Genomic DNA, 21,050 nt, shown 5'->3' with positions numbered 1-21,050 from the left:
ATAATGTAACCCAATTGCCAGAACAAAAGCTTGATAATGATGCTGGCAGCCGGTAAATATTGGCACAGAGCTCTGGTGTAACCTCCTCAATTAGTCCCTGGCTGCTCGCTCTGCTTGGTTCACTGCCACATTGTTGTATTTGACCTTGGTTTTTATCACTAGTTGGAAAAGCATTCAGTCTGAAAACTACAAACTTACAGCCCTTTCTCTCATTTTCTTATTAACAGTTAACATACATCCAATATTAACTTTTAATTTATTCGTTCTGTCATAAATGGTGCTAAAAATTTAATATTCCGACATATAAGGTTAAATTTCTCCTTTGTTTGTAACTCAAATTGAATTCATCGTGACATTTTCCAGCTAAAAGCCATAACAGAGGATTGTGGTCGGCGTCAGACGTGGCCATGTCTGATCAATTTGTCTGATTGTCTAATAGTGGTAATTGGATTAACCAAAGCCTCCGCCACAAGTGACGCTGTAGCAGTGCGTTGAAAGCTCAGTCGCTGAGCAACACTCTCAGATGAAGGTGCTTTTAGAAACGCAGGCTGGTGAGATAGATGCTTCCGCGTTGTTTGTGAGTATCTCGTGAGAGTTACTGTGAAGACATTTTGAGCCATTTTGAGCCTCTGGTCTTGTTTCTTGTGGTACAAGCTGAAAAGTAGTGGAACATTTGTCAAAATCTGGATTTTCATCCCTTTTCTTTTCAGGGCAGGGTGCTGTCCTGTGGGATGGGTGACAGCCAAGAGCAGGACCAGTACGAGGAGCAGCTAAAAGAAGTTTTTAACAGTTTTGACACCAGCGGCTGTGGCTCCCTGTGCCCAGAGGAACTCTCTGAACTCTGCCAGTCCCTCCACCTGGATGATGCCACGCCAGCTCTTCTCCACACACTGCTGCAGGACCAGGACCCCGTCACTGTCAGGGTAGGTTTATTCTCAGAAAATCTGTATTTGGAGGATAATTATGCTCCCCCTTCTGATGTACATACGAGTTGTGGCCTTTTGGCTCTCCTGCGCTCAGATCCTGAGTCCTTTTGAATTCACCAGACGTCTGTGTGGAACCACTTCAGCTCTCAGGTCCTTGTGTCTTGTCTGCGCTTTGTTCAGTGTCTTGTTGAGGAGAAAATGTCCCCCCCATCAGCCCTCAACACAGGTGTCTGTCGTCAAGACAACCAAGCCAACTAATCAAAATTCGCGCAGCCAATTTTTTGAGGGTCCTCCATATGAAGATAAATGAAACTGGGCTTTTACCTTGTACACTTTGTGTATTTACAGTTTTCAGTGTTTTGACCTCTAAACTGAAAGAGGTATATCCAAACTGCTTACCTCTACACTCTTGCGTGAAGTTTTGTTGTATGTAAGCGTGTGGACATACGGGTGGCTATTGTCTTGCATGTGCGGGCGCATGTGGGCGGGGTAAATGTTAGCAGAGAGGCCAGCGAGCTGATTGCCTGCCCATGGCATCCAACAATAAAGTCAAAAAGAAAAAACCCCCCCCCCATCCTAAAGCCGCCAGCCGTCGGCCTCTGCAGCACAAAGAAAATCACCATATTCAGGGTTAGCAGCTGTTGATTCGCGAAGTGTGACCTCTAATGCTCTAAACCTCCTCCACCCAGACATCCAGGGACACCCAGTCTCCACCCGGCACACGGGGAGGAATTTCGTGTTTGTTCTTTGCCACGCATGTTAAGCATTGTCTGCATTGTACACAAGGAATCTTCAATTTTCTCGTTGCAGGTCGACTTTGACCAGTTCAAGAATGCACTTATTCTCATTTTGTCAGCAAACATCGAGCCACCTCAAGCAGAACAGGAAACCTTGCCAAAACCAGGTAAAAGTCTTACACGTTTAGAAGAAGAAATGAAAATATATTGAAAAATGTCCACAGTGGAAGCCTTGAAGGAACAGAGTGTGAATCCGTGTGATAACTTGATCTGTAATCTGTGTCAGCATCAGGTTTATTATTAAAACCTTAAGGAGAGCGTCTCTTTTCATCCAGGCGTAAAAGGTGACCGTGTAAGCTGAATAAGTGAAACGGCCCCCATGCTGATTCAGCTGTAATTCAACATACAGAGGAACAGAGCCAAAAAGCACAGGGCCGGGGCCAAAGCCAATTAGCTGACAGTTGAACTGTTTGCACCGTCATGCTTGGACTACTGTCATGGCTCAGTGATGGCACAATGAGTGGTTTTATATTTTAAATGTCCTTCCTTTCCTGTGAATGATCACAGACGTGAATGCGTCTTGTAACAGACTCTTAGTTAGTAGTTTATGCAAGACTTGGATCCTTATCAAGGAAACACTGTCAGTGTTTATGTGTCTGTGTTACCAAAGCATAAATAATATTGAATGTTGATAATTCCTGTGAATTTCTCTGACGTTCGACCTGAGACACTGTTGACTGTTGTTGTAGCTTTGTGTTTGTTTTACTGAAATGCAGAGGACAATGTGGTTGTACTTTTAGAGAAGTAGCTGCCCAAGGCCTGTGCAAATATTAGTCACAGGCGTTTTCTTCTGTCTAATGTCCTTTATTTTCTGCAAAGCATATAATGAGAACTCATTTCTAAGTGCTGTTGATATCATTACTTTACTCAAATGGTTTTAATTATGGTTCCGTGTCATCTTATTTCCTCAGACTCTCCTGAGATCCAACCAAAGTTTGTGAAGGGCAGCAAACGTTACGGCCGCCGCTCCACGCCAGAGTTCATAGAGCCTATTTCAGACTTGGCTGAAGCGGCGAACGTAAACCCAGCTGATGAGGAGGATTTGGAGGACAACTATGACTCAGCTGTTCCCAGGAAGCGTGAGGTAAGGCCGATGAGTTTTTCCAGTGTCACTCTGAACCTCCAGACACTCGGATGCCATCCTTATCGCCTCCTCCTGTCCTTGCATGTACTGCTTCTTTGCCGCCGCAAGCCAGTGCCGAGGCGTTATTCTTAGCTAATCAGCTTAGCGTCATGCACGGCAGATCCTGAAATGTAATATAGATACTGCAACGCAGGATTCACAAGGCACTATTCATTGCATAACAACTCTGTACAGTCTGTAAATAACACTGGGAGCATGATTACTGTTAAACAAGCCTTAGGTTATTAACGGGTGACCGCAGTGTTTGTGTAGCGACATAGTGTTGTCATTTCTGTGTGAGTGTTTTAAGGAGTTTAACTTGGTCGGCATGGGAATGATGCTTCAATACAACAACATGCTCTGATGTCACAGAGAGCGTTAGATCAGTTAGGGCCATGCACAGCTGACACTCCGCACAGTTTCTAGATCCTTTTCTTGGATAATCCTGCTCTCTTTGCTGACATAGAGAGTTACTTAATGACCCGTGTGTAGGGAGTCCTCAGTTCTCCCTCCCGCCAGAGTTTAGTTTACCCAGATTTAGTTGACTGGTAAAACCGTTGGCTGGTGAATTGGTGCTGACATGATCTAATCGTGGTAAAACTGGTTCTTGGTTGAACTGTGAACAGACACTCCTGTATATGAGAGCTGGTGTAAATTGAGATTTCAAACATTTAGCAATCACTGTTTTGTGTGAATTACAGGAAGTTAGTTTTCCAGACTTTAAATACGATCAATTAAAATTTGGGGCCGTTTTTAGGAGGTAATGCACACGACAAGGACCATACTTCCTCTCTTGTTTTGCAGAAAAAGATTTTAAGAGGGTGCAGTCACAGCAGAGTATGCAAACTAAACAATCTAGAGAGCAGCAAGGATAAAAACAGGGGTGCAAATTAAAGTACAAGTGAGTATTAATACATATGTGTTTAAATAGTCAGATACTGCACCTGGAACAGAGTCTAACAGCTTCTGAAAAACAAGTCTGTTTGTTCTGGACCTGATGCTGCACAGCTTTTGTCCTGAGGGGAGGGGGCTAAGCAGTCCACAAACAGGGTTGGAAGAGTATATATTACACTATATTTTATATAAATATCAAATACGATGGCAGAGGGTAAATGTACTGCACCCTATACAGTTACAAAAAACCTAGGATGTGATTTTTCGGATGCAGCTTTGGGCTCGGTCACTGCAGCCATTTTGTGTCATCATTACAGAAAAGGCACAGCAGGTGTTATTAATAATTTAATGAAAAATAATGTATTATTCAAGTATCAACCTTGTCCTTTAAGCCATCATTATTTTATTACTTTATTAATCTGCATATTGTTGTCTTCACTATTTGCTTTGTCACTCTCTTTCTCTCTCTCTCCTCAAAATAATTGCCATTTTAATGTCTGTTAATCAGTTAAGCAGTTAATCAACTAATCTATATGCAGCCTGACTACTTTCTGACCTTAAAGAAAGGTTCAAACCTAATAAAGTCTATGGTTTGGTGCATTATTCAGTGAGTTTTTAGTTTTAAGACTGATGCAGAACCTTGAAGCTCACCTCAAGTATGAATGTGCTGCAGCAGCAGCATTAGCAGCGACAAAGAAAAACAACATCCATCCATTCACCAAAACAGAATAATGACGGTCAGTTCAGCTCGAGCACGGATGGATGTGTTAATATTCTCTGTATTGTCCGTCACTCCGCCCCAGATGCCCGCCACCGCCAAGACAAACACCATTCGAGACGCTGAGCTGAAGTGTGTCTTGGTATTGACTAATCTAGTTTGCAACAATGCTTCAATGTCCGGCCTGGGGGACCAGCAGATGGGTCCTGGGTCAGGGGGCTCTGCCTGGGCGGAGGAGGAGGGTGTCGGACTTTGACAGAGGAACAATGGGCTCCGCCACCCCCCTCCCGCTAGGATTCCTACGCTCGATGTATCAAAACGCCACTTGCAGAATCCCATCTGCTCTTCATTCCCTCACTGTCGGCTTCCTAAACAATAGACGGCCACTCTGGGATTGGGTAGAAGCGCAGTGGGTGACACCCGGCTAAATCCTGCCATAATATTTCTCAACAAGCAAAAATAACTTCGGTCAAGCGCCAAGAAAGTAAATCACTCATTTTTTTTAAAAGAATTGTGCTTAAACTTTTTGGAGGAGACTTGCAAGTTGATCTATACTTAGCTTGTGTTTCCTTTTTAGAAATAACCCCCTATGAATGAAGACAAATGTAACAGTCCTGCACTAAATTCTACTGAGTAAGAATGGTAGTAATTCAGCTGTATGATCATTTTGGACGATGTAGTTTGTGATGCTGTTAAACTGGATTGAATTAAACACATGCAGAAAGTGTTTGAAGGTGTTTGTATTCAGTAAATATATAGGTATATTACGCTTGAAGTCCATTTAGTGTTGTTTTGGGACTTTATAGTTTTTTTTTCTTGCAGTAAAATGTTGTTTTCTTGTTATTACATATTCTGCCACTATCTATATTAATTAATATGCGTAAAAGGAGGAAATAAAAAGAAGTGTGTCTGTCCGTGCCAAATTTTCTTTGTTATTACTTTCCGTGCAGGCCTGTGCCTTCACAAAAGCTCCCTTGTGGGGGGGGGGGTTTCTCCGACTCTCCAGCCCCCCACACCCCCTCTTACATTGCACTCAACCTTGGCTAATTTAAAAACGTGTTTCAACACAAATACTCGGCTGATTGTCACGTGTGAAAATCAGTCTCGGGTGGGTGTTTCTGGCTGTTGTTCTCAAAGATGTGTTTAAAACTGAGGCTGTTGAAGAGCCAGAAAGTCTAATTGAAGACATTTTTAGGGTCTGTGTGATATTCTATTCAGTTTCTGTGATTTTTGTCTCTAACAGCGCTGGAACGCTCACGACACAAGCGCAGAGGAGTACGAAGCTGAAGGTAAGAAACACTCGCGGTATCTTCAGAAAGTACTTTATTTATTCTATTCTGGAGATTTATGTCAGTAAATGGTTTTTCTCTCATCTTGTGTGCAGGTCAGATGCATCTCTGGAACCCCGACGAGCCGAGCACACCTCGGGGATCCATCGTTCCTCTGTCCACGCGTTTAGAGGAGAGGCTGCGTGAAGCTTGTGAGGATCTGGCGATAACGTGGGATGGATGTGCAAGTCACACTGAACTGCTCGCGCTCTGTGAACATCTGGGCTTGGAGGTGAGTTGAATTGAGTTATTTCACCTTTTCACTTCATTAATACTTAAGTTAACGGTCTTAAAATCACTTGGGTAAGCTCTTCTGTATTGCTATTTTTCCACTAACTTTACCTAGCTCTTTAATTTAATTTGAAATAATAATTTAACTCCTGAAAATGTGTTTTCCATCTCTCAAGAGCTCTTCATTTTTCACACAAGGTAAAGTACTCATAAATAAGGCTGGGACAACTGATTATTTTCCTTTAAACTTTATTTTAACGGTCTAGAAATTGTCACATTTGGCGGACTAATAGTCTAAACCCCCCAAAATGTAGCTAAAGACGAGGAAAGGCAACACAATTTACTAACAAAATGAGCTTATTACTCGCAAAAAGCATCAAAATGTCAGTTTCAACATGTGCTGTCCTGCTTTTGTTTCTCAGATAAATGGGGATGCGCTCCTGACTCTGACTTCCGATGGAGTGATGAGTGTCCAAGAGTTTGTTTCCAGGATTGCAAACCACAACAAGCCCCCCACACCGTCAGCCTCCACTCCCTACAGACAGCTTAAACGACATCACTCCACTCAGGTGCACAATTTACTTGCCGATTTATACTTTTCCATTCCAAAACAAAAAGGATGACAAAAAGTTAGTGATTTTAAGCCCAAAATGTTAAAAAAAACACCATTTCCTCTACTTACAGCCCTTTGATGAAGGAGGCCGGAGGATAGCTACTCCCTCCGCTTTGACCAGCACCATCGGCATGCGTCTCTTCTCCACACTCGATGATGGCACCGGTTATGCTCCAGTTGAAAACATCCTGGATGCCTGGATAGAAGAGGGAATAGATAACAGCACTGAGATCCTGCAGGTACCTTACTGAAGTCTGTCTCCTAAACATGACTATGGTCATTATTGAACAAGCAGCTACAGTTTTAAAATATATGAAATCAGTCCATTTGTACATTTTAAAGCAGGTAGAGGAAGAAACAAAAGAAGAAGAGAATAATTGGACATGTTTGTTTGTTTGTTTGTTTTTTCAGGCTTTGAATTTCGACCTGGATGGAAAACTGAGTCTTAGTGATCTCACCATGGCGCTTGAAAACGAGCTGCTCGTTACTAAGAATGGGATTCACCAGGCGGCTCTGGCGAGTTTCAAAGCAGAGATCCGATATCTCCTGTGAGTATGAGTCATTGCAGTTATATACAGCTCATTCTCATCTTAATACTGTTTGGTAATCTCCTGTGTTAGAATCGTTTCTAAGTTCTTACTCTGAAATAAAACATGAATGAAACTCGCAGGATTGTTGTTTGTTTGTCGCTCTTGGTAAAATTATTGCCCCCGTTGTTTTTCTCTTGTCAGAGAGCGTGTAGACCGAGAAATCAGGGAGAAAGAGAAAATCCGCTCTGACCTGGACAAAGCAGAGAAGCTGAAAACTCAGCTGGCCACCGAGGTGGATGAGCATCACTCTGCAATCGAACAAATGAATAATCTCAACCTCAGGTAATTTGTCACTCAGATTACTACACCGTGCACCCTGTGTCTTTTTTTTTTTTTGCTGTTTGTTCTTCATGAGGAGACGCAAGTTCACTGACTACACAGAATGTTTAAATCTGTCTGTCTCCTCCTTGAGATTTTAGCTTGATTACTGCGGTGGATTTAAAGGATTAAAATACTAAGAGATTATAGCTGTCACTCCTTCTCTCTTCCATTCATAGTCTGCAGTTGATCCTATTTAGTGTTGTATACTTTCACTTTATAAATATAAAGAGGCTATTTATAGAATAACCTACTTTAAGAAGCAAATATTTTTCCTGGTTTGAGAGGATGTGGTTAGCAAAAACCCTGCTTCCTATTAACCTGGCAAAAATGTTGTAGTATTAACGTTTTGTGTCCACTGTGGATGATGAATGTCTGTAGGAAGCTTGAGCAGGACCACAAAGAGAAGCTAGCAGCAGTACGATCCGAGCTGATGAAGGAGATGGACCAGATCCAGCAGCAGGCCGGCCTGCAGCGCGAGGAACTGGAGGCGGAGATCGAGAAGATCAGGGAGGATGAGTCTTTTCTCAGAGACCACCTCTCCATCTCAGTGAAGGTATTAGAAAAAACTTAGAAGTATTAATCGGTGATGTTTATTTTTTACATTTATTTGTAATTTTTAAGCTGTTAAAGATACATTATGTTGTCTTTGGTTTCAACCGTCTCACCATATTACAATATGTTGTGTTATATAATAAATGATTGTTGATTTGTGTATGTTTTAGGAGAACAGGCGTCTTGAAATGGAGTTACTGGACAGCACTGACAAATTCATGGAGGCACAGAGTCACATTTCCAAACTCCAGACAAGTTTGGACAACATTATGAAAGACAAGGTACAGAGACATTGTGTGTTTTCCTAATTAATACCTGCCTAACACCCACTGTGTCTGTTTCTTTTTACATCTATATGATCAACATTTATATGATTTTATATCGTTTAGTTTGGAGAACTTGACCCCGGCAGTGCAGACATCTTACTCCAAGAGGAACGTATTAAACAGCTACGCAACAGCTACGAAGCGCAGTGCAGGGTAAATAAATCATAAAAAGTGTTGTTGTTTTTTTCTTCTTTTTATTGTGAGTTTTAATTGGAACAATTACAATACAGTGATTTGAGAGAATTTAATATTTTCATATATTTTCATGTTTTTATTTGTCAGGAACTGCAGGATCGTATTGACGAGCTGCAGTCGGAGTTGCAGGACTTCCACAGTCTCGGTCGAACTCATCAGCCCGGCCACAAGCCTCTGTCTGAGGAGCTGGAGAGTAAAAGCCCTGGCATGGAGTCTGACCCAGGTGGGCCTAATGAGTATTTACAGTACACATAGAATCCCTGGAGAGCTCATTACATGGCACTAAGGACATACGTTCACAACAACAACAACCTTTCCTCAGATGTTAACCATTGATCTTTTGTTTTCCTGTAGGTATTGGGTCAGAGGAGGTTCAGCCTTTCAGCATGAGTCTAGAAGCAGAGATGATGCTGGAGCATCTGAAGGAGCAGCACCTTCAAGAAATGGAGGATTTGCGAAACCAGCTGGAGAGCAAGGTTAGTCTAGAAGAGCAACACTTTGACAGTGGAATAAATGATGCCAGCCTACTGATTATCTCAGGTCTACTTTAGCCAATATAGGTACATGTGTGATCTGTGACCGAACTACTGATAATTAAATGAAACGTTAATCTTTCTATCTGTCTTCCTCACATCACTGCAGATCAGTGAATTCGACAAGATGGTAGAAAAGCAGAGGGCGACCCACGAGGACCAGAAAGCTGCGTTGGTCCTCCAGTACCAGCAGGAGATGCAGGCATTGACGGAGGAGATGGCCAGCGTTCAGAGCCGCGCACAGGAGCTCCAGAGCCAGCTCGAGCAGGCGGAGCTGGAGCGGACCTGTCTGGAGCAGAAGCAGGCCGAGGAAAGGGCAGACCTCGAGAACCTGCAAGAGGAGGAAGTGGGAAACCTCAGAAACCAGCTGCTCGAGGCCCACGCCCGCGCTGCTGACCTGGAGGAGCAGCTGAAGACACTGGAAGCCCGGCAGGCAGATGCTGATGAAAAACTTTTAACTGAGATGGAGGAGCTGAGGAAGCAACATGGCACTGAGATTGAGAAGCTAAAAGAGGAGCATGCAGAGTTGTTGAATGCCAGGCTGGCAGAGCAGAGAAAAGAACTGCAGGAAGAAATGGCTCAAATGGAGAAGAGATTGATGGATGATTGGGATAGAGAGAAGAAAATGTTGGAAGAATGCCATGAGGAGAAACTCGGGGCTAAACTAGAGGAGGCGAAGTTGAGGTTTGAGGAAGAGCGTGATGAAACTGTGAAGAGGCTGACAGAGCAGTGGCAGAAAGAGAGGGCTCAGCTGGACGAGCAGAATAATGAGACTCTGCAGGTGTTGCTGGAGGAGGAGATGTTGAGACTTGTCAGGGAGCAGGAGGAGAAGGAGAGAAAGCTGAGGGAGGAGTGGGAGAGTGAACGAGCTCGGCTTCGGGAGCGCCACGAGAACGATCTGCTCGATAGGATAGTTGAAGAAAGGTTGCAGTTACAGGAGCAGTCCGAGCAGAGGGAGAAAAGGCTCAGGGAGGAGTGGGAGAGGGAAAGACTGCAGCTGGAGGAGGACTACGAAGGGATGATCCAGGAGAGGCTGAACGAGGAGAAGGAGAAGCTTGAGAGTGAAAAAGAGGAGGAGGAGAAGAGACTAGAAAAATTCATGGCAGAGGAGAAGGCACGTCTGGAGGAGAACCATCGGGAGGCTGTGAAGGAGCTGAGCAACAAACATGCCGAGGAGAGGGCCACACTCGGCGCCATGTTGGACAAACTACGAGACGACATCGCTCAGGAGAGGTGAGACACATTTACTTCATTACGTCTGGCAAAATAACTTTATTTGTCTTTAAATTATATGTATAAATTTCCCAAAATGTTGAACTATTTTAAAAAAAGAGAATTATTAATATTTATTATTTATTAGAAGTCCAAAACTGTTGCTGTAACAATGATTGAATAACCATGTGCAGGAGGGAAATCGAGATCAGCTTCAACCAGAGAATCAGAGAGGTGGAAGATCGATTCTCAGGTGACCAGGAATCTGTTGCAAAGCGTTTTCAAGCCGATGTATTGAAACTTGAACAGCACTACCAAAGTGAGCTGAAGGCCCTTTCCGAAAGCCACGCCATGCAGAAGCTCCAGTGGGAAGCGGAGATACAGAAAGCCATTGAGAGCGCCGAGGAACAAAGAAAGATAATAGAGGAGGCCATGGAGCAGGAAAGAAAGAGGCTGAATCAGGAGTGGATGAAAGAACGGCAGGAGCTAGAAAGCGTTCACAACAAAGAAATGGAAGCACTGATGATGGAGAACAAGCAGCTGCAAAAGGAGCTGGATGACTTGGTTAGCGAGGCCCAGACTAAAGAGATCGAGCTGAGTAGGCAGCTGAATGAGCTCCATAACAGGCTTCAGGAAAGTCTGAAAGCAAGAAACGAGCTTCTCTCTCAGTCTGAGAGCAAAGCACTCGAGGCCGAACTCCTGTTGAATCAAACGGTGGAGGATTTTAAACAGGAGCGAGGAGAACTCATGAGTAACTGTTCAGAGCTTGAGGCGAAGTTCACAGAGATGCTTTGCATTTCTGAGAGGCAGATAGCGGAGAGGATCGCGCTGTTAACTGAGCGCGACGATTTAAAGATGAAGATTGAGGAGCTGGAGAGGCTTCTTAATCAGGCGGCGGTGGACTTTGAGCTTGAGAGGAAGGAGCTACAGGAAAACCTGTCCATTCTTGAGGAAAAGCTAAAAGCGAACGACGGAGCGGAGGTTCGGGAAGAAATAGAGGCACTTAAAATCAGAATAAAAGAGCTGGAGATGGAGGTCAAACAGCTTTTGGCCTCTGCAGAGAATGCTGAGGAAAAAGACGCAAAGGAATCTAATGAAATTAATTCATTTGTAGAGAAGATGTCTGGAGAGGAACCACCTCAGACTCTCGTTGAACAAGACAAAGATGCTCTAGATGCAGGTGCTGAAAATATACAAAATGTTGTATATGCTGCTGCTGATGATGACCAAAAACAAGACGATCCAACAGTTTTACATGCAGAGAAGAGTGAGACTCATGATTTATGGCCTGAAAATGCCGCCGTCTTTGATGAGCGACGTGACGATCAGGTTGTTGATGTTCCCGATTCCCAGCATGGAGGTACAAGCCCCAGGCAAGCTGAACTTTGTTGTGAAAGCTATGAACTGACACCTTGTGACCACCCTAAACCTCAAACCGCAGAAAATAACTCGAATGCCGAAAACAAAACTGAAGCAGTTTCCGCAGAGATGCTGTGTGAGCCCGTCTCATCACTTGAGGCTTTGGGAGAGAATAAAGCAGTTTTTGAGTCACATAACGAGGATGACAAACCTCAAGAGGTGCTAGCTGTGGACTGTGAAAGTTCTTCCCACGAAGACGAGCAAAATCACGAGACTGTGGTCGTGCCCTCGACGCTGGAGGGAGCAGGTGACCCAAATGAACCGTCTCCTGTGGATGTTGAGGTTAAATGTTTACCAAATGACTCTCATGATAGCCTACAGAAAGCTGATCTCAATTTAGATTCAGATTGTGAACATTTAACCACAGGAGGAGCGGATGAAAAGTGCGATTGTGCGGAGACGCTGGATGAAGATTCTGATTGCGAACAGCAGGAGAGCTCTCTCCAAAAGCTGCATGGTTTATACAACACCGCCACAAACGAGAACGTTCTCCTGCACGAGAAAATCTCCTTGCTTCAGCAGAAGACGGAGATACTGGAGAACCTGTTGGCTCACAACAATGAAAAGATCAAAAGTGGCCACCAGGTTCTGGAGGAGAACTACGGCCTCAAAGTTAAAATGCTGCTGTTGATGGATCACGTGAAAGAGCTGGAGACCAAGGCCTTGGAAATGACAGAGCTTGAGATCAGTTACGAAGACTGCATGTGCGAAAACGACAAACTGAAGGAGCAAAACGCCGAGCTTGAGAAGAGGGTTTGGAGCCTTGAAAGCAGGATGAATATTTTCCACGATGTCCACGATCATCAGATTTCACTTGTGGACGAGATCAGCAGGATGAAGGAAGAAAACACGAAGCTGTCTGAGCTGTTTATTGAGTTGGAAAATCAGGAAGGGATTCTCTCAGGTTTGCAGCCTCATGATGAACAACCAGAGAGCCCCACGGAGGAGGACGAGGACGAGGACGAGGACGAGGAGGAGGAGGAGGAGGAGGAGGAGGTGGCTTTACTGGACCCGTATCTGGACAGCCAGCTGGAGGAGAAAGTTCAGGCAGTGACCGAGTTCGAGAAGCAGAACACTGAACTCCGGAGAGCCATCGCAGAGCTGCAAGACAAGTCGCAGACTTTAAATGAAACGACGCAGGCTCATAGGTAACACGGAGAAACCTAGGATCCTGACCCTCTGTGTCTCCAGTGGCCCTGTTACTCCCATCCCTTTGTGATTCGATGTTTCAAGCACTCCTCCTTTTTCTCTCCAAGCACAACGTAGTGCTGTTGTTCTACCTGTGATTCAAGCTCCTAAACCCTTTGTGCGATGCAACAGATCCTGAACCGTTGTGTTTTAGCTGCTTTGATCCCAAAATAAATGCAAGTTCAGTGTGTGTGAAGTTGCTTTCAATCAACAGTTGGTGTTTCTTTGCAATTCTGTAATCTAAACACGCATAATGTGGATTCGGTCCTAATGCAGTTTTGTTTTTCTGTAGATCTGAAGCCAGTCGTGTCGCAGAAGAAAACGTCTTCCTCAGGCAAAGAATTGCTGCACTGAAGGAAGAGGACTTGAAAGAGGCCCAGCAAGGGTTAACGTAAGAAGCACACAAGATAATTTACAGACCATCACGTCTCCTCGTTTAGTTTTTGTTACTGAAATTTGTTTTTATTCTTTATCGTGTATAGAAAAACACTGGAGCACTTGAAAAAAGAGAAGTTTGCAGCTCAAAAAGCGGCAGAGAATTTTAAGAAACAGGTAATGTAGAAACTAAATAATAGCTTCACACTATGAGTAGTAGTAGTAGTAGTTGTAGAAGCAGCTGTTGACATCTACTCTCTCCATCTGCAGATTTCAGAGCTGCGTTTGCAAAGCCAGCAGCTCGAGGATGAGAACAAGATGCTGTCAGAGAAAAATGCCCGAAATGTTGCCGATATGGAGAGTCTGCAGCAGCAGCTGGAAGAGCTGATAAAGGAGAACGAGAAGAGGGTGGCGTTCCCCGTCGAAGAGAGACAAAAGGTGAGCGGCGATCGGTGACGAGGTCGATGGTTGTCGTGGTAGCTGGTAGTTAATCGGTGGCTGTTTTGTGTTAGCTGGCAGCGTGTGTGTCTGCGCTGAAGGCAGAGTTGACCAAGGCTCTGGAGGACACTGCACAGCTGGAGGAGAGGAATATCCAGCTGTCACAGCAGCTCTCTGACCTCAGAGAGAAGGTGAGCATCAGATTAAGAATAAAGTATGACACAAAAGTTATTAAGAACATATTAACTCCACCTTCTCTTGCTTCTTCTCTTTAAACTTCTCCATCTTCTAGTCTTGAGAGGGCTGTGATCTGCTGAGATATTTGTGTGTAATCTCACAAGTTGTAAAGACAAACGCTACAGCTGTGGTTGTCTTTGTTTTCAGGCCGATAAAGTGGACGATCTGGAGAGTCGGCTCAACCATCTTGTCGAGGAGAGGAAGACTGTGGATAGAGAGACTGTAGGTCTGAGGAGCCAGCTAACAAAAGCTCAAGAGAGAGTAAGAGTCTGCTGTGATCTAAACGATTAGCACTTTTTCCACTATTCTTCCCTGAGCAGCTTAATTGTGAACTTGATATTTGGAAAATCACGTTAATAATTTTCTACTTCAGGTCAAAACCGTGGATGATTCTCTTCAGGGTGTCAACCGTCAAAGCGCTCGTCTGAAGTTGGACCTCCGAGTCGTGCAGCAGGAGAGGGATTCCCTCAAACATGAAGTTACAGTGCTACACAAACAGCTGCAGAATGCCACTGATAAAGTAGGTAGATTAAAATAAATTAATGAATAAATAAATACAACGTATAAAAGTGGGTTAAAGGAAATAAAAACTTCTCTTTTGTTAATCTCAGAACCATGTTTTGGAGATGACCTTGCGCTCCAGCGGTCTGCAGAATCACAGCAAGAAGCTGTACAGAGAGGAGATGTCTCGGCTGATGGAGCAGGACCAGCAGCTCCTGAGGGAAAAGAACGAGAGCCTCCAGGCAGAAGTGCACAGCGTCAAAGGAGACCTGGTTCAGTCCAGAGAGAAGGTGAGCTGAGGCTTACGATTAAAAATACCATGAACCAAGTAAATTAATGTTCAATTTCTCTCCTCGTTACTAATCTGAAAGCCCTTTTTATTTTGCGAGTGCAGGCCCGTCAGCTCGATGCTACCGTCCTGTCTCTGAAGCAAAACAAACAACAGAGTCAGTCTTCGCTGGTGAAGGCCTTGGAGCAGGAGAACGCCGCTCTGAGACAGGAGCTTGAAGCACAAAGGGAGCAGAATAAGGTATAAACCGTCTTCATCTAAACAAGGAATCTGCTTTGCTTATTATGTGATGGAACTCTTAATTCTTATTACCTGCCTCTCTTTGGTTTCAGGGCTGTGAAGCTGCACAGAGACACTCGGAGCTGGAGAGCCTTCAGCAGGAAAACGAGGCGCTCAAGGCCCAAATGGCTCGACTGTCTACACAGCTCTTAGAGGTAGAGGTCTTCTTTTAGAGCTTATAGCTTAAATTATGAGTTTCGGTGAGAATTAATGATCAGATTTACTGTACACACCTTTTCTTCTCCACTCACTCAAGTTTTTTTTTTTCTACTTTCAGTCCTTTCAGGCTCAGTTAGTTGGACTTCTGCCACCGTCTCCTCACAGGCTGCCCAGGGGTCAACATCGCGGTGAAGATCCAGACAACATGCAGGTACAGTTCTGACTTTCCTCAACAGTGGACAAACATGAAATGTTTTGCTAAACGAGAGTTGCATGATTATTAAATTCAAGCACTTCCTGGATGAGGTATAAACCTGAATATTTAGTACTGCATTCACCTCCTGTCATTTTCTCTCACTACCACATTTTTTTTGGTCACATCGTGGTTTATTGTCGCCTTAATGATAATAAAGTTATCATTACACATTTCATGGCATCTGAGTGGGATATAATGGGAGTTGAATGTGAACGCACCATTATATTTCCAAGCACAAATCGCTCAATTCAGGTTGTGAATAGTCTTTGTGGCTGTAAATTTCAGGTATAAGTAACATATTATTGATGTTTTCTGCAAATCTGGAGTGCAGGACTGTTACGAATGAACATCCATTATATTCTGATTAAGCTTATTTGCGGCATATTGCAGTTTTAAACTAGTTTTCTGTGCGAACATTCCCACTGGTGTGCTTGAGAAAGTACTGTAACCTATAGCAACTGGGGAATATCTGGTAAGCAAGAGAAGTTTCTGATGCTCCAGATTAAAAAAAAAAAAAAAAAAGAAGTGGTATTCAGAAGAACTATAGTCCAAAAACATAAATAAATAAACGTATATAATATAAAATACATCATTCACACACAGTGTTCCTGTTCTTACCAGAAGGGGGAGACAAAACTTCCTCATTATATCTTTAAAAACTATAATAAACTGCTGATTAATTTTTCCAAACACCTGAGCTGAGTGTCATTTAGTCACAGTGATCCTCATGTATTTATTTATTTATTATTTTTCATTTCCTTTTTTATTTGAACACTGGGTTTTGCTGTGTTCCTTGTCTTGCTGCTTCTGTCACAGATCCATCTCCACACCCGTCCTGTCCTCAAATCCTCCTGTCGTGTGTGTGTGTGTGTAGTGTAGTGTTGACATTTTGGATTTGGTATTTAGTCTGTGGTGCCTGTGTGTCTCTTGGTTGTGTTTCTGAACTCGCCGTCTTTATTTTTAATTTCCATCTCGGCGCTGAAGTAGTTTCGGTGGTGTGGTAGTCTTAGGTGTGGTCCTGGTGACTCTCTTATTTTTTTTTTCCCCCATTTGTCACCTTTTGTTGACTCATATTGCACAAACATCCTTATCACCACGACAGGTAGATGTAGAAGTTTTATTTGTTGATGTGTAGCATGACACTGTTACTCTGTTAGTTTACCAAGAACTTGCTACTGGTGGTTTCAGTTACTGACTAAAGCAGCTTTGTGAGTAATGAGTAGCTCTGAACAAGTATAACATTAAGTAAAACTGTAAAAGATATTAATTAAATCTCAAAATAAACATGAACTTGTGAAATGTTCTGGGGCATTTCTCACAGTCGGGATATTATGTTTTCTGCTCCCGACTGGTTCAGACCAAAGTCATATAAGATGAGCCCCGGTCACATTTGTTGTTATTAATCAAGACATTTGAGACAAAAACAGGTGAAACAAAAATAAGAATCGCCTCCAATAAGCTAAGTATGTTCTAAAATAATATTCACACTAAATTATTGGTCACTAATTTCTTATACAGCAAGAACAGTCCTTATTTTAAGCTAAAATGGATTCAGAAGTGAAGTCAAAGCCAGTTTAAATCTAAAGCAGTTGGTTATCGTTCAGAAAATTCATTTTTTTGTTGCTTGAACGGTATTTGCGGAGTGATCTGCAGAGGATGAATAGTAATAAAGTACATTTATTTAACGAAGGTGGACATAACTTGTAGATATCCATCCAAAATCCAAAACAAAACATAGCTAAAATAGAGGCAGCTGGACTGGTTGAGTTTTCTTGAAGGTGTTTCACCGTCCTCCAGGTGTAGTCGGACAACGCCCAGGTAAATTTGAAGCATCCGGTCACTAACAGACCCTCATCATGTGAGTTTCAGGTGGACATGAACCACGAATGTTTGTGATATTAAAACCCTAATCTCCTGAACTGTAGGAGATACTTGGATAAGTGGTGAAACGTCTTCAAGGAAACTCAAATAAATCCACTTTCTTTCTGTTTGGCGTAGTTTTTATTAGATAAACTATGACCTGGATGACTGAATATCTTCTTTTAGATTTCCTTTAAACCATTTTTCCCAACCTTCACTGTTGAATCCTCACTTACATTTAAAATTTTTGCTCTAAGGACTGTGGATTTTATCGCATATCTTAATTTGTTACGGACAGGAAGAATGATTTCTCTTCAAATTTACAAATTTAATAATAGGATAATTTCACAAGTTCATGATTCGTATGTGCTGCTGGTATTTATTTATTAGTTTATTAAGGATTAACCCCATATCTCTATCTCCATCTACCAGCCTGTGTACAGTAGGTGTTTAGATTAGAGGCGAGGGTAGAGCCCTGGTGAAGTGTACCTGCCTTCTCTCTCCAGGGGCCGATGCCGGAGCAGCGGGCGGCTCACGCAGACAGCTACCGGCGGATCGGTGGACTGTAACAGCAGCGTCTTTTTCCTGCTCCTCGCTTTACTCTCTCCTCGCATTCTGCTCTTCCCTCTTCCGTGTTCGGGGAAAATCCGAGGCCACGCTTTCTGCTTCCTTATAGGAGATCGTGAATTGACGTGGAGCCCGAAGGTGTACTTGTATTCCACTGCTGCTAGGTGGCAGGAAGACACAGACGACGCTAACAATGTTTCTCCCAATGGGATTTTAATTACGATAATGACACTGAAAATTCAAACGGGGACCAATCCTTTTTGTAGTTTAAACACGTGTCCTGATTACAGGGTTTTTAACGTAGGATGTATTTCCTGGGAGCGACTATTATGCACTTGTACCTTTTTTTTATATATAATTGTGACAGGGTATGTATATCCTCAGAGGCTAAATCTTGTTTGCCTTACGATCATCGAGGAGCTGAGGCCTTTTCTAACAATCAAACCATTCCCACCTGTTAAAGTCGGGTGATGTCTGTGTCCAGTCAGGGTTTCTAGAGGTTTCCAAACGAAGGTACCAAGTTTTCACAGTTTGTATTTCCACGTCTGACGCTAGTTAAATGGTTCTGTAAGCTAACCTACCGCATGTCGAATGTTATATTTGTGTTCTGGGCCTGTTACTGTTGCTGCTGCACGACCAAAGTAAATCACATCTTTCTGGTTTATGTATTTCTGAAACAAGAACCGTTGAAGCACGTCACGCTACTACTACAGTCGTCAACTCTGAATGTTTATCTGGTATTTATTATTAGGAAGTCTATGTGAACTCTTTGTTTGTCCCTGGTTAGTGTGTCATTAGCACAATGTGTCATTTTATCTGTGTTTTTGTTTTATTTAGGGTTTCTTTCCCACCCTGTAACAAATCAGATGTTTTTGATTTATTAATTTATTTATTTTATCATGTTAGTGTTTATTTTATTTATGCATTAAATTATTTTTTTTTGTTTGTAGAGGTATCTGGAATATATCGCATTATTTTATACTTATTTATATTTTATTTATTTGTTTAGTGCGTTGTCCTCTTCTTAGAAATGTACCAGTAAATCATTTAATGCAGAAATCTAGATTAAAAAATAAAGGAACTAGCTGACACTAAATGTTTGTTTGTTGTTTGTGCTTTTACGCCGCCCCTAGAGAGGCTAGAGAGTTCAATATTTCTCATCATTTTATCGCATGTGTAGCAGCTTCATGACGTCCTTGACTGTCTTCTCGGCAGGACGAAAGGGAGAGGAAGATGAGGAGTATGGAGGAGCGCATGAAGGAAATCGAACTGTCGCTGCACAACGTCAAGCTGCTGCTCAAGGAGAAGGTGGCTCAGCTGAAAGACCAGGTCAGTTCAGGCATTTAAAACTGAAACATCTTCAAGAAAACTCAAACAAATCCAGTTACCTTTTATCTTTGTTTTTAGATTTAACAAAATGGTTGATGATTAGAAGGAAAAGAAATGGAAACAAAACAACCCGTCAGATTTATAGCTTGTGATCTTATAAAACTGAACTTGTACTTGAGTCAAAGCAGCAATTTTACTTACTGCAACTGTACATTTACATCTAATGAGGAGTCTGATGTTACCCTACGATCAGTGACAAGCAGTTTTTATCCTTTGGGCTCAAGTAAAGTCGTTTACTTTCTCTCGCTTTTTCCAGCTGAACAAGAACGGTAAAGCCGACGTGCTGATCAAAGACCTGTGCACGGAAAACGCCCAGCTGATGAAGGCCCTGGAGAGAACCGAGCATCGGCAGATAATCGCGGAGCAGAAGAACTATCTGCTGGAGGAGAAGATCTCCAGCCTCAACAAGATCCTGCGCGATCTAAACCCGTCATCTGTCCCGTCACTGATGTATCTCAAGTAAAGCTGCACTCTTATTTATTGTGCAACAGATCCAGACAAATGCACAGGAAGCAGCGGGGTTAAATCTTGTTACTGTGATGAATATGCAGTATTTTTTTTATTATAAGTTAATATTTGGATCTACAAAGAGCCTGACTGTAAATGAGACATGTTATTTTACAGTAATTTATATTTTTTAAATGTGTTATAACTATCACTACCATGTCACTTCAAGTCTCTGTCCAAAGAGAAACGCAATACGCAAGTGTCCTTTTGACACAAGTGTTCTTTTATCTGTGTTGTATCCTCTCCACCTCTAGCCTTTATGTAAATAAACCCGTCTGTCAGCGGTGAAATCATGTAAACAGAATAGTCAAATAATCCCGTGACCTTTGAAAGGCTTTTATCTCACACTACCCGAGGCCTCGCGGACCTCCGATGTCTGTCCAGTTGCAATACTTTTAAATATATTTAATGTTTTTTTATGATCTGTTGCAGCGAGCAAAGATGCATTTGTGCCATTATGAACTGTTGATTGTCACAGAGTAAGCACTAAAGATAAAAAAAACAGGGTAATGTCTGTATTGCATGTATGAATAAAAATACATGGACTGCTTTGGATGTACAGTGTGTCAGCTTTATATTAATATATTATAGATATTAATTACCTTCAAACAATGCAGACAGTATGTTTTACTCAAGTACTACAGATAAGATGAATTTCAGAAGTAAGTACTGTACTATACACCTCATTTTCTAAGAGCTGATCAATTATTATTCACAATTGCTGGCACTGAATCCTTCTTTGTGACTCTTCTAATGTTCAGTTTATCCTGAAACAGTGTGAGAAAGGTGGTCATTCTTCTGGATGATCATTTTTGGAGGACGTGGTTTCTGGTACTGTTAAACTGGATTGAATTAAACACAAAAGTGTATAAAACAAAAGTGTGTACTACTTTATTGATTCATTAGCATACCTAATGGACTTGTTATTGAATAATAAAGACACAACAATGTGTTTATACTGGGGTGCAGCCACTGCAGGTATTTAAGTTAATTTTTGTGCCTTTGGTCCAAATGAATACAGATTTTATTAATTACAGCTCAAACATTTTTTAGAAACCTAAAAAACACATGCACATATGCTACTTTTTCTTGCAAACAATGTCTTGTAAGTGGTGTTTATGTCAATGAAAGGCCCTGTATCTCAGATGTCAATGGTGCTGGGTTCTCCTCCTGCAGAGGGCGAGTCAACCAGGAGTCAACAGATGGGAGGACCGTACAGTAAGTATT

At 42.5% G+C, this 21,050-nt stretch overlaps 1 protein-coding gene across 1 annotated transcript; it reads left to right on the top strand.

The window, feature by feature from the left end:
- Window positions 1–710: 710 nt before the first annotated feature.
- nin (ninein (GSK3B interacting protein)) lies at window positions 711–20,803 on the top strand. The gene is made up of 28 exons (XM_084568809.1): window positions 711–923; window positions 1,737–1,830; window positions 2,635–2,807; window positions 5,702–5,747; window positions 5,843–6,018; window positions 6,440–6,586; window positions 6,702–6,869; window positions 7,042–7,178; window positions 7,362–7,502; window positions 7,920–8,094; window positions 8,264–8,374; window positions 8,483–8,572; window positions 8,702–8,837; window positions 8,969–9,090; window positions 9,257–10,380; window positions 10,554–12,926; window positions 13,259–13,357; window positions 13,449–13,518; window positions 13,612–13,779; window positions 13,854–13,970; window positions 14,164–14,277; window positions 14,390–14,536; window positions 14,628–14,807; window positions 14,912–15,046; window positions 15,139–15,240; window positions 15,363–15,455; window positions 19,143–19,256; window positions 19,573–20,803. The coding sequence occupies exons 1-28, from the start codon at window positions 732–734 to the stop codon at window positions 19,777–19,779; spliced, it is 6,951 nt and encodes a 2,316-aa protein (XP_084424935.1). The 5' UTR covers window positions 711–731; the 3' UTR covers window positions 19,780–20,803.
- The last annotated feature ends 247 nt before the right edge of the window (window positions 20,804–21,050 follow it).

The sequence above is a fragment of the Chelon labrosus genome, assembly GCF_963514085.1.
Source record: "Chelon labrosus genome assembly, chromosome: 20".
Taxonomy (NCBI): Eukaryota; Metazoa; Chordata; class Actinopteri; order Mugiliformes; family Mugilidae; genus Chelon; species Chelon labrosus.
Note: the sequence above shows the minus strand (reverse complement) of the source record. Positions and strands in the feature narration are given on the sequence as shown.

Excerpts from the sequence above, each read along its gene's own strand:
- nin (XM_084568809.1), top strand. The coding sequence starts at position 732 with ATGGGTGACAGCCAAGAGCAGGACCAGTACGAGGAGCAGCTAAAAGAA. Across the intron at positions 1,831-2,634 it reads GGAAACCTTGCCAAAACCAG|ACTCTCCTGAGATCCAACCA; the intron begins GTAAAAGTCTTA and ends TTATTTCCTCAG. Across the intron at positions 15,241-15,362 it reads TGTCTACACAGCTCTTAGAG|TCCTTTCAGGCTCAGTTAGT; the intron begins GTAGAGGTCTTC and ends TTCTACTTTCAG.